Raw genomic sequence first — 13,090 nt, forward strand, 5'->3', positions numbered from 1 at the left:
AACATACTTCAGTGTCAGGGTGAGATTCAGTCCGTCAGGCCTGAGAAGCTGCATTCTTTTGTAAGATAGTCTAGGCAGGTAGGACTAAGTAATCATAGTAATGGTAAAAAATTTTGTAAGAAAATCTGAAATGGCATTTTTAAGGAAAACATAATCATAATTAGTATGAATGAAAGTAGAATTCTAAAAAATGAAGTTATATAAAAGACTGATTGGAAGAAGATATCAAATTTGCATTTCTTAGGTCCTATGACTATATATATAGAGAGAGAGAGAAAGAGAGAGAGAGAGAGAGAGAGGTGCACACTTCAGAATGCAAATATGAATCACAGTATGTATTACCTTTGGGTTTTACAGTCAGCTGCACAGACACTTTTTTCACCCCCAATGAACTGACTGCTTGACATTCATATTGGCCTTGATCGTGCTGTGCTGCATGGTCAATTCTCAAAGTGCCAGAGGAGAGAACTGTATGCCGGCCTTCCACAGGGAGCTGCCCTCCTGCAAAAAGAGGTAAAGAAAGTATTCTACATGGCCCAGAGCACTGAAAGCCAGAGCTGCTGGTTGTCCTGGGTAAAGGGTGAGGCCTGTCTTTCAGGAAATCCTCGGTGCTAGGGTGTACTGTGTGGGTTCTGCCCTAGCATTGCAACTCCAGAAACACAGCATCCCCATGCCACTTGTCGCCAAACATCTGCCACTGCATCGTAAGGAATTCTCATCTGTCACCAGAACAGCCCAGCCTCCTAATGAATTTTTAACCTTCATGTTTGTGCCCCTCAGCCTTACTATAATCAGAAAGCAAATTTCAAAACCAATCTGATTCTTAAACTAGATTTTCAGATATCTTCGTGACAATTGTCTATCATGTGTATGCAATATTTGGAATACAACGTGATTGAAATACACTTAAAATTCAGAGGCAGCATATCGAAAATGGTGATTTTGTGAAATTCATGCTGTTACTCTACACAGACAACCAGAGGCCATTGTACTTTTCACTTCTGAGCTTATATGAGCTTCTGAATCCTTCTTAACACTTTATGCTTATGGTCATTAACAATTAAATCAGATTATCATTTTCAACTAGATTAGTGAAAACTTGTGTCTTAATGAATGTCTTGTTATAGATGGAAAAAGGAATAGCTAACCCTATTGAGCGTACACACACTGTGTCACCAGCTGTTCTAAATGGTGAAGAGTATAAATTATTCAAAGCAATCACCACAACCACCCTATGATGTAGGAGTGTCATCACCCCCAACATAGCAACAAGGACTCTGGAAAACAGCAGTTAACACATTTGCCCAAGGTCACATGACAAGCAAATGGAGGAGGAGTGGAGATGTGAACCAAGGCTTTATGGAGATGTGAACCAAAGTCTACCTCCTATCAACTAATCTCATAAATAACCAAGCAAAAAAATTAATACAAGAAATTCATAAATGTAGATGTATTTTGAATTTTATTTAGTACCTTAACTAATATGGAAAGTAGGATTTCCGAGCCCGGAGGAATCTTAGACAAGCTCTCATCCAGCCAATTGTCAATCCTGTTCTGTTACGTGCCCAGGTTCCCTGGAAGTGTCTGGCCCCTTGGTGGGGCATAGGGAGTTAGATCCTTGCCAGGCCACGCCCCACCCACCCACACTTCAGGAACAGCGGCTCTTTTTTGCGGCTTCACTGTGGATTTCATTTCACTTATGATTTCATTTTGTACTAGATGAAAATTCTCCCACTAAAAAAAAAAATGTTTAAAACTGCTACTCTTGCGGCTAGGCGCCGTGGCTCACTCCTGTAATCCTAGCACTTTGGGAGGCCGAGGCGGGCAAATCACGAGATCAGGAGATCAAGACCATCCTGGCTAACACGGTGAAACCCCGTCTCTATTAAAAATACAAAAAAAGTAGCCGGGCGTGGTGGTGGGCACCTGTATTCCCAGCTACAGGTTGAGGCAGGAGAATGGCGTGAACCCGGGAGGCAGAGTTTTCAGTGAGCCAAGATCGCTCCACTGCACTCCAGCCTGGGCGGGCGACAGAGCGAGACTCTGTCTCAAAAACAAAAAACAAAAACAAAAACTGTACGCTTTCCAATAATTTTATTTTAAAAATCAGGAAGCCGAGTCCAACAAGGGATGATCTCAGGAAGGTCACACACTCAAATGCCAAAACTCAAAACCCACAAAAATTATGATGATGTTATTCTTAGATCAAAGATTACTTTCTGTGTAATTTTTTCATGTCCATGATATACCTTCGATAATTAATTTAAATCATGTTTTTTACTCTCCACAAAAGAAGGCGTTTATTTTTCCCTACAATCACTTATAGATGTTCTAATACCTGTTTTTGTCCAGACAATTACAGGAGGTGGGTTGCCCTCAGCTTCACAGAGCCACTCTACAGCATGTTCTTCCAGCACCACTTGATCCTTGGGGGCTACTGTAAATTGTGGAGGAGCTAAAGAGAATGAAACATACATCAAAATTGAAAATTATTTTACAAATTTTCAGTGCCAATAGAAAAAAGAAAATGTGTTCAAATATGTCGTGTGATCAGAATTTGTTTCCAATTATATATAAACAAGGTTATAAAGAGGGTGGAGATGCTTCTGTATGTTTGTGCCTGTTTGCAAGGAAGCCAGAAATACACACATCTGGTCTGCAAAGCAGAACAGCAGTAGCCAACGAGAAGAAACCATTTCTAACTCTTATGGCAGCTGTTTCCCATGATTAAATCATATTGGTTATCATTTTACTAGATGTGATAAACATATTTAAAGCTACAAATCATACTTTAAACTATTAACAAACCATTTTCTCCAAATTTTCACATGCACAATAAAATTTGAAACGAGTTGATTTTTCGATTTCAGAAAGAAAAATAAGCTCCTTAAGATTAATGTTCCTACAACACTTGAAATTATACTTTTGAAAAAGTCACATTTATGTCAAAATTCAGAGTTCCAAATATTCAGATTTTGTATTATTGATTTTATATAAATAAGAAATAGCTAATAATTGCATATACCATTCCTGAAAAGGGATTCTGTCCATGACTCTTTGATTGAATAAAAAAATAAATCAATGTGGCCATTTAAGAAGAGCACAATGATCCCCAGTAACACCTAAGTGATCAGAAGAACTTTCACAATTGACTTTGTAACTGGAAAGGGGTCCCAATACAGACCCCAAAAGAGGGTTCTTGGACTTTATGCAAGACAGAATATGAGGCAAATCCATAGAGTAAAGTGAAAGCAGGTTTATTAGGAAAGTAAAGGAATAAAGAATGGCTGCTCCACAGGCAGAGAAGCAGTATAGGCTGCTTGACTGAGTATACTTACAGTTATTTCTCGATTATGTGCTAAACATGGGGCGGATTATTTACGAGTTTTCCAGGAAAGGGGTGGGCAATTCCCAGAACTTAGAGTTCCTCCCCACTTTAGATCATAAGAGGTAACTTCCTGACATTGCCATGGCATTTGTAAACTGTCCTGGTGCTGGTAGGAGTGTCTTGTAACATGCTAATGCATTATAATTAGCATATAATGAGCAGTGAGAACAACCAGGGGTCACTGTCATCACCATCTTGGTTTTGGCAGGTTTTTTGCCAGCTCCTTTACTGCATCTTGTTTTATCAGCAGGGTCTTTGTGCCCTGTATATTGTGCCAACCTCCTATCTCATCCTGTGACTAAGAATGCCAAACCTGCTAGGAATCCAGCCCAACAGGTCTCATCCTCATTTTACCCAGCCCCCATTCAAGATGGAGTCACTCTGGTTCAAATGCCTTTGACAACCTGACAAATCATTTCTGTGCCTTGTTAGATTTTTGCACAATTCCTCCTACCCCCTTTCTTGCACCTGCATCGGGAAGTACAAGAAACATGCCAAAGTAAATAATATTTGGCAAAGTGTATTTGTTGCAAGTTTCATACTGTGTGCAGGTACTAAAGAGTTTTTTAAAGTCATCATCGATTCTAAGTAAGGTGCTGGACTAAATAACTATGGTATAAGATAAATTTCCAAGTCACACAAATTCACAGAAACCCTCAGGAATGCCTGCAAGCTATTTGTAATAGAGTTCTAGAAGAGTCAAGCTAGAAAACAGCCCACAAATCAGCAGTCTCAGGCTCCTCACTGCACAGATGAGAAAATTCAGACTGTGGGAGGGAGGATTGAATTTCTCTCGGTCAGAGCTAATAAGTAGAAAAGATAGTAGAGAATCTGGGCCGCTCAACCCCCAGCCTGATGTTCTTTCCAGAACATTACACTAACTCCCAAAATTACTAAGAACAACTTAAAAAGAACAAAAATATTTCTACATTAAAAAATAGATTCATGACACAGTAAAAGAGCTATATAACAAAAGATGATAGTAGTTAAGAGAAATAATGTAGTCCTGGTTCTAGGGTTGGGAAATTTGATTTCAACTTTTGAATAATACTAACTTTGATAATTAGCAAAATATTAAAATTTTATTTTATTTTAATTATTAAAAACATTAACATTTAATAATAACTTTAATAATAGTTAAAGTTCACAGTTAGCCAAGTCTGTGTGAAAAGAATTGTTGAGCTTCACGTGTTCTCACTTTTAACAGAACCCAAGATCCACATCTTAGCAAAGTATAGAAAACATTTAAGAAAATAATCAGTTTACATTTGTTTCTAACACTAAAATGAGCAGCTTGCTAGGTCGATGAAGAAATTATGAACATCGCCAAAGCAGGCAGAGAAGGTGGAATAATTAGACAGGAATGATGAAGCTGACGTCTTTGGGCTTTCCATTTAAAATGATGGCCTTCTGAGACCCACCTCCAGTGCTAAAATAGCACATGCTGAGATGAAGTGTTTTGCTATTTTATTAAAATCTAAGATTCTGGCTATTCATTAAGGTGCTGCCTCACGCATAAAGCATTTTGATTTACATTGCTGATAACCATAGGCCTTTTTACCTATGTGTCCACACTGTGATTCATATCTTTCATTGAAGCTTTTTTGTGTTGTTTTATTTATTATTTATATTTGTTCCAGTCAGTCTGAAAAAGGAAGTTTATCTGTGGTTAACTGTGATTTCGGTTTAAATAGACATTAAAAGATCAAGAACATGGGTAGAAACCTGTTAAAATGACACAAAAGGAGAGGTCTTAAAATGTTTAATCTATGACTAGGCAAATAAAATCAGCCTTTTAAATAAATGTGTAGAACGATTAACGGACCATTTTGAAACCAATTAAAAATCTGGACACACAGATCCAAAAGTGACACAAGTACATGGTCACAAATAACAAAGGACAAGCAGATGGCCATTTCAATGCAAACTCATTGGCAACAAGAAATCATTAACATATTGTGGTATAAGAAATAGGCAGGATGGTACATGTTACCAGAGTTCTGTTAAGCATTGACTGACGCAGATGAGCAGATAGAAGCATGCGAAGGAAGTACGTGGAAAAAGCTGAGAAACAAAAGCCTAGCACAGTGTCGAATACAGGCAACCACTAACGTGTGAAAGTGATCAGGCATTAGGTTTCTAAAAAAACAGACATTGAACACAAAATGATGTAAGCAAAACGGAACCCAAACACAATGTCTTTGAAAGCATTTTTCAATCTCAACATATTAAAAGTTTAAAAATAATGTCTGGATCCTTTAAAAGTAATTTCCCCCAAGAAAATATTTCATTTCTGCACCTTCTTATTAGAGGAAGGAAAGTATTTTCAGGATATTAGCAGTTCTAGGGAAAAACACATTTTTTTTTTCCTGAGACATGTAAATAGGAACAAGAAAGTATTGATCTATTGCTACTTAAGGAGTTGATGCTAAGCAGTTCAAATTAAAAAACATTCTCTGAATGCAGGAAGCCTAGGCTAGAGGAAGCCTTGTGCTTTATGGAGGCCAAGACCACTCTTGGGGTCGCTGGAGCTCACTGTTCTGAAGCCCTCCCAACTCAGGCACTGCATTAGGCTGGCCACTTCCATTTTTCTCTGTTCTAAATTTCACAAGGTTCAGTGTTTTGGTAGACAACATCCCATGCAAATCTTAAAATAATGAAACTTAACTCAATCAAAATATTCATGACATTGGGAAGCCCTTAAAACGGATCATGTGAATTACCGTACTCTCGTCAACTGATGAAAAACTGTTTTAGAAAGAACAGGACTTTTGGTATGACTCCAATAGCACTTATATTATGCTGTTTACTAAACTCTAACCCTACAGGAGGATGGCATGCAAGCACACATGCACACACACACACGCACACAAACACATACACACACACACACACACGCACGCACACACACCAGAAAGCAAGGGGCCACCCCAGGCTGAGAACTAAAGTACAAAGAAGAATGTGCCTTCTTTATAACATGATTGCATGCCCATGCATATAAATTAATTTCTGGATTCAGAATAGTTTTATTATTGCTGTTGTTAAACAGCCTGGCCTTGCAGGAGCCTTCAACATGTCCTCAAGCTCTGTTGAGTAGACAGTTTGGTAAGTGACTATGAACACAGGGCACAGCCTTTTCACTTTCATATCTGTACTGTCTTTCCTGTATCTGTAAAATATTCTGAAGCACAAATATCTCTTGACAGTTTCCTTCCAGATTAATGACTCCATCTCTTTTGTTGCTAATGGTTGATTCTGACCTTTGGATAAAGATTGAAGCAGGAAAGAAAAAAAACAACTTTTAACTTGAAACAGATTAGCTTTGAAAGTTTTATTGTGTCAAGAAATAATTGGCAAATAAAAATATCTCTCCACTGATGTACATGACGTTATTTAAGCTGAAAAATAATTTTCTGAGTGTGGCAGGAGGAACATTTCAATCATGACCTTCTGCTCCCATACCTTGTACAATTATGTTTGCTGCAGCTTGAACAGAGCCGTAGCTATTGTGAGCATGACAGGTAAATCGACCATGATCCCGTTGTGTGATGTTCTGTAAGTAAAGTCCACTGGACGTTGCCACGTGCCTGGATCCATCCAGCTCCAATCCATTGTCCCTGGTCCAAGTGATATGGGGGTGTGGGTGGCCTGTGGCCATACATTCCAAAGTTGTGCTGGTGCCAATTAAAACCTCTGTGTCCTGGGGCTGGATTACAAAGGCTGGTTTGACTGATGGTAAGGGGAGAACAAAACAAAATCCAGCAAGTAAGAGTTAGGAAGATGTATTTATTCTGCATTGTGGTTTTAAGATTATTGTCATTTTCAAAATGCCTTTAAACTAAAATATTACATATATACATTGAATTCCCAGAGAATTAAATCTAAAATAATGAAATGTGGATTTGCTGTGAGTACATACTTTTTAAAAAAGATTGCTTGCCTTGATATCATGATATATTATAGATACTGCAAAGCACCTACACAATACATATTCCTTATTTTAGGAGCTAAATGGTTAAACATTCCCTCTTAAGAATACTCACATTTTTTAAAAACACAATTTAGGCACATGTCACTGGGCATAAATAAAAGTGCTAAGTCTAAGTAGTCATTTCTTCCTCCTGTTTGCTACCTGGAATTCGGGCAGGAATGCATTTGGGTTACAGGAGCCACTTTGTGATTAAGAGGTGAAAATTATGAGGAATAAAGAAACCTATGTGCAAAGCAGATCAAAAAGCAGAAAGAAGTATATTATTGGCTCATTGGGGTAAAGTGGTAGCTCTGTGACAGACTACCCCTGTCCTACTTGAGGCATACAAATTAAAATACACATGCACACACACAAACACACACACATAGATGTTATGCATTTAAGCCATATCTAGCCAAGCTTTCAGTTACTTTCAGTTAAACGTATTATAAATTGATTCATCAAGTATCCATGTAAATAGAAAATTCAGATTTTCATGTAAGGAGTTCCAGTCTTACAAATTCATAGGAGATTCTCTTTCTGGGAATCTCAAGCAAAAATTAAAAACTTGCTAATGTGTTAAAAATGCCTAATGATTGAGTCTAAGTTTGGGGAGCGGGGCTCCTCCATTCCTGAGATGAACATACTCGGGAGAGTGGAAATAAATTAAATTAATCCAATTCAACAATAAATGTTTAATTTAATTCCTAACAATAGTGAATGTCTTATGTACATCAGTAACATGCTGGATGTTGGAAAGATACACAGATGAACAAAAGCACTCCTCCTTGTGTGCTCCTACTCCAGCTGCATGAACAGAGGACAGAACACATCATCCATAAAACCACAGCATGCCTCAGAAGGAATTGTCTCAGAGTTAGATGTAAATGTGATAGGAGAACATTCTGGCAAGAGGTAAGGGAAAGTATAGGGAAAGCTATTATAATAATTGAAATAAATGTTCTGAAGTAAGTCAGTAGCAGTAGAACTGGAAAAGGGGATAATCTGATGCATCTTAGAACTAAATTTTTACAGAATTGTGGAAGAAGGAGTAGCACTCGAGGGTGAATCAGAGGTTGCTGGAGGAGAGTAATGATATCAATAGAGATAGCAAACACAGGATGCTGTGGCTTTGTGTGGGCAAATGTGTTTGAGAGATGTAAAGATTTACATGTGAAGATAAAAAGAAAGTCCTGGCAACGTCCATTGAAAGCTCAGGCAGGATCTCAGCAATAAAGGCTACAAATTTTACATGAAGTATGAAAGCTGAAGGTCTGGGAAGAGCTCAGATGGAAGAGGAAAAAACTGTGATTAGGGCACGGGGGACTAGAGAAAGGGAGGGGAGGACAGCGTTATAAGGAACACCACATTTTAGGCAGGCAAATGAGATTTAAAAAAAGAATTGAGGACATTAGGAGAAGATCAAGAGGAAGTCATCTCCTCAAAGTAGAAATGAAATTGAGGCAATAATTAATAGCCTACCAACCAAAAAAAAGGCCAGGACCAGACGGATTCACAGCCAAATTCTACCAGAGGTAAAAGGAGGAGCTGGTACCATTCCTTCTGAAACTATTTAAATCACTAGAAAAAGAGGTAATCCTCCCTAACTCATTTTATGAGGCCAACATCATCCTGATACCAAAGCCAGGCAGAGACAGAACAAAAAAAGAGAATTTTAGAGCAATATCCCTGAAGAACATCGATGCAAAAATCCTCAACTGGCAAACTGAATCCAGCAGCACATCAAAAAGCTTATCCACCATGATCAAGTGGGCTTCATCCCTGGGATGCAAGGCTGGTTCAACATACACAAAGCAATAAACGTAATCCACCATATAAACAGAACCGAAGACAAAAACCACATGATTATCTCAATAGATGCAGAAAAGGCCTTTGACAAAATTCAACAGTCCTTCATGCTAAAAACTCTCAATAAATTCGGTATTGATGGAACATATCTCAAAATAATAAGAGCTATTTATGACAAACCCACAGTCAATATCATACTGAATGGGCAAAAACTGGAAGCATTCCCCTTGAAAACTGGCACAAGACAAGACGCTCTCTCTCACCACTCCTATTCAACATAGTGTTGGAAGTTCTGGCTAGGGCAATCAGGCGAGAGAAAGAAACAAAGGGTATTCAGTTAGGAAAAGAAGAAGTCAAATTGTCCCTGTTTGCAGATGACATGATTGTATATTTAGAAAACCCCATCGTCTCAGCCCAAAATCTCCTTAAGCTGATAAGCAACTAAGTCTCAGGATACAAAATCAGTGTGCAAAAATCACAGGCATTCTTATACACCAGTAACAGACAAACAGAGAGCCAAATCATGAATGAACTCCCATTCACAATTGCTTCAAAGAGAATAAAATACCTAGGAATCCAACTTACAAGGGATGTAAAGGACCTCTTCAAGGAGAACTACAAACCACTGCTCACTGAAATAAAAGAGAACACAAACAAATGGAAGAATGTACCATGCTCATGGATAGGAAGAATCAATATTGTGAAAATGGCCATACTGCCCAAGGTAATTTACAGATTCAATTCCATCCCCATTAAGTTACCAATGGCTTTCTTCACAGAATTGGAAAAAAACTGCTTTTACGTTCATATGGAACCAAAAAAGATCCCGCATCTCCAAGACAATCCTAAGTCAAAAGAACAAAGCTGGAGGCATCACGCTACCTGACTTTAAACTATACTACAAGGCTAAAGTAACCAAAACAGCATGGTACTGGTACCAAAACAGAGATACAGACCAATGGAACAGAACATAGCCCTCAGAAATAATACCAAACATCTACAGTCATCTGATCTTTGACAAACCTGACAAGAACAAGAAATGGGGAAAGGATTCCCTATTTAAAAAACGGTGCTGCGAAAATTGGCTAGCCATAAGTAGAAAGCTGAAACTGGATCCTTTCCTTACTCCTTATGGATCTAATTCAAGATCTCTAATTCAAGATGGATTAGAGACTTAAATGATAGACCTAAAACCATAAAAACCCTAGAAGAAAATGTAGGTAATACCATTGAGGACATAGACATGGGCAAGGATTTCATGTCTAAAACACCAAAAGCAATGGCAACAAATGCCAAAATTGACAAACGGGATCTAATTAAACTAAAGAGCTTCTGCACAGCAAAAGAAACTACCATCAGAGTGAACAGGCAACCTACAGAATGGGAGAAAATATTTGCAATCTATTCAACTGACAAAGGGCTAATATCCAGAATCTACAAAGAACTCAAACAAATTTACAAGAATAAAACAACCCCATCAAAAAGTGGGCAAAGGATATGAACAGACACTTCTCAAAAGAAGACATTTCATACAGCCAACAGACACATGAAAAATGCTCATCATTACTTGCCATCAGAGAAATGCAAATCAAAACCACAATGAGATACCATCTCACACCAGTTAGAATGGCAATCATTAAAAAATCAGGAAACAACAGGTGCTGGAGAGGATGTGGAGAAATAGGAACACTTTTAAACTGTTGGTGGGATTGTAAACCAGTTCAACCATTGTGGAAAACAGTGTGGCGATTGCTCAAGGATCTAAACTAGAACTACCATTTGACCCAGCCATCCCATTACTGGCTATATACCCAAAGGATTATAAATCATGCTGCTATAAAGACATATGCACATGTATGTTTATTGTGGCACTATTCACAATATCAAAGACTTGGAATCAACCCAAATGTCCATCAGTGACAGACTGGATTAAGAAAATGTGGCACATATACACCATGGAATACTATGCAGCCATAAAAAACGATGAGTTCGTGTCCTTTGTAGGGACATGGGTGCAGCTGGAAACCATCATTCTCAGCAAACTATCGCAAGAACAGAAAACCAAACACCACATGTTCTCACTCATAGGTGGGAATTTAACAGTGAGATCACTTGGACACAGAAAAGGGAACATCACACACCGGGTCCTATTGTGGGGAGGGGGGTGTAGGGAGGGATAGCATTAGGAGATATACCTAATGTAAATGAAGAGTTAATGGGTGCAGTACACCAACATGGCACATGCACACATATGTAACAAACCTGCACGTTGTGCACATGTACCCTTGAACTTAAAGTATAATAACAATAATTTTTTACAAATGCTCATGGGTGCGAGATCAGACTTGACCTAGAGGCAGAAGGGAAGGAGGCTTTGGAAGGAGACAGTGGTGTTTCAATTAGAAATTTCTTGGTGTAATCCCAGCACTTTGGGAGGCCTAAGCAGGAGGATCGCTTAAGGACAGGAGTTTGAGTCTGCAGTGAGCTGTGATCATACCACTGCACTCCAGCCTGGGTGACAGAGTGAGACTTTGTCTCTACAACATTTTTTAAAGAAATTACTTGGAAACTATGTGAGGAAGTATCATATTCAATCAATTGGTAACTCAAGTGACTTTTTTTCCTGGAAAACCTCTTGATTCCTGCAGTTTCCTCCATTCACTTTGCCACTGCCCTATCCATGCCGCCACCAGCCATGCCCTGTGGCAATTGCCACTGCTGACTTCTTCATCCTGATATGCCTATCTTACCATGCCCTCCTGTTTGTTCTCTGAACTGCCGCCAGCATCATTTTTCTAAAAGAAAAATCTAATTTTGATCATCTCAGTGTAGCGTCATGAGTAGTCTGAGTGATCTGACACCACTTTACACTCCTCACCAAATCTCGTGTCATTCCCAGCCTCTCCTCTCTATGCTCCACGATCATCTCTTGAATGTGCCTTGCTCTGTCTTCCCTATGCTGTCTTTTCTCCTAAAATGATGCTTCAACCCTACTTCTCTGGCTCTCTCCCACTTGTTGTTTCTTTCAACTTAAAGGTCACTGCTCCTGGGAAGACTTGAATGAATGCAATCCTCCAAGGCTGCTGCTCTAAGTGCTCCCCTCCACTGGGATGGGCTGGAGCTGGCTCTGGAGGGCCAGTTGTCAAATTTTCAGTATTCTGCAAACTGATTGCTACACAAAGTCATTCTTAAAATTTTAATTACATAAACTTACAATCAAATAAATTTTATTAACATCAAAACTAACAAATTCATCCCTATTTTTTACATTTTATTATTATCTTCGGTCTCAGGGTTATTATGCCCACTGTGTCTGCATGCTAGAAATGCTATATTATGATGAACTTCTGTGCATCTCTTCCAAACTCCACATGAAGTGATATCATTTTAGTAACTAGGAACTAGCCATGGTGAGATTATTTATACAACAGATACTGACAAATGCTGCAAGTCAGGGCTCCCTGCTCCTCAGAGTCAATTTACTAACATTTACCAGCACACAACTGTCCTTTATGCTTCTCTTCCCTCTCCTTACACATCATAAAGCTTATTTCTTGAATTATGGCTATCATCTAATATATGATAGCCTCAGTAAGGTGAGAGACAATGTATTTCCATCATGTCAACATGCTATTAATGAAAATTTGTTGCAGTCATTACGTCTGGTTTATATAAGCCACTGAAATTATGGCAAAGCAAAGCCCCTGGAAGGTTAAATAAGGAACGTGGTTGATAACCATGCAATCTTCAACAGCTAGCTCAGTGGGCATTCAATAAATATGTGTTGGATGAATTCCTGATGAATGAATGAATGAATGAATGAATGAATGAATGAATTTCTGAAAAGAGTAATATTCCTGCCTAGGTAACACTGGTTCACTCTGCATAAGGATGCTGGATAGCCGGATGGGGAATCAAAAGGG

At 38.7% G+C, this 13,090-nt stretch overlaps 1 protein-coding gene across 1 annotated transcript in view; it reads right to left on the reverse strand.

Annotated features, from left to right (window-relative positions):
- Positions 1-13,090, reverse strand: part of PXDNL (peroxidasin like) — a 496,832-nt gene that overhangs the window by 124,033 nt on the left and 359,709 nt on the right. The window contains exons 10-12 of the mRNA XM_025394327.1: positions 6,851-7,117; positions 2,339-2,455; positions 343-501 (exon numbers count right to left, since the gene is read on the reverse strand). Of these exons, the coding sequence (XP_025250112.1) occupies positions 343-501; positions 2,339-2,455; positions 6,851-7,117 (543 nt within the window). The remainder of the gene's footprint in view (positions 1-342; positions 502-2,338; positions 2,456-6,850; positions 7,118-13,090) is intronic.

Source organism: Theropithecus gelada, chromosome 8 (genome assembly GCF_003255815.1).
Source record: "Theropithecus gelada isolate Dixy chromosome 8, Tgel_1.0, whole genome shotgun sequence".
NCBI lineage: Eukaryota > Metazoa > Chordata > Mammalia > Primates > Cercopithecidae > Theropithecus > Theropithecus gelada.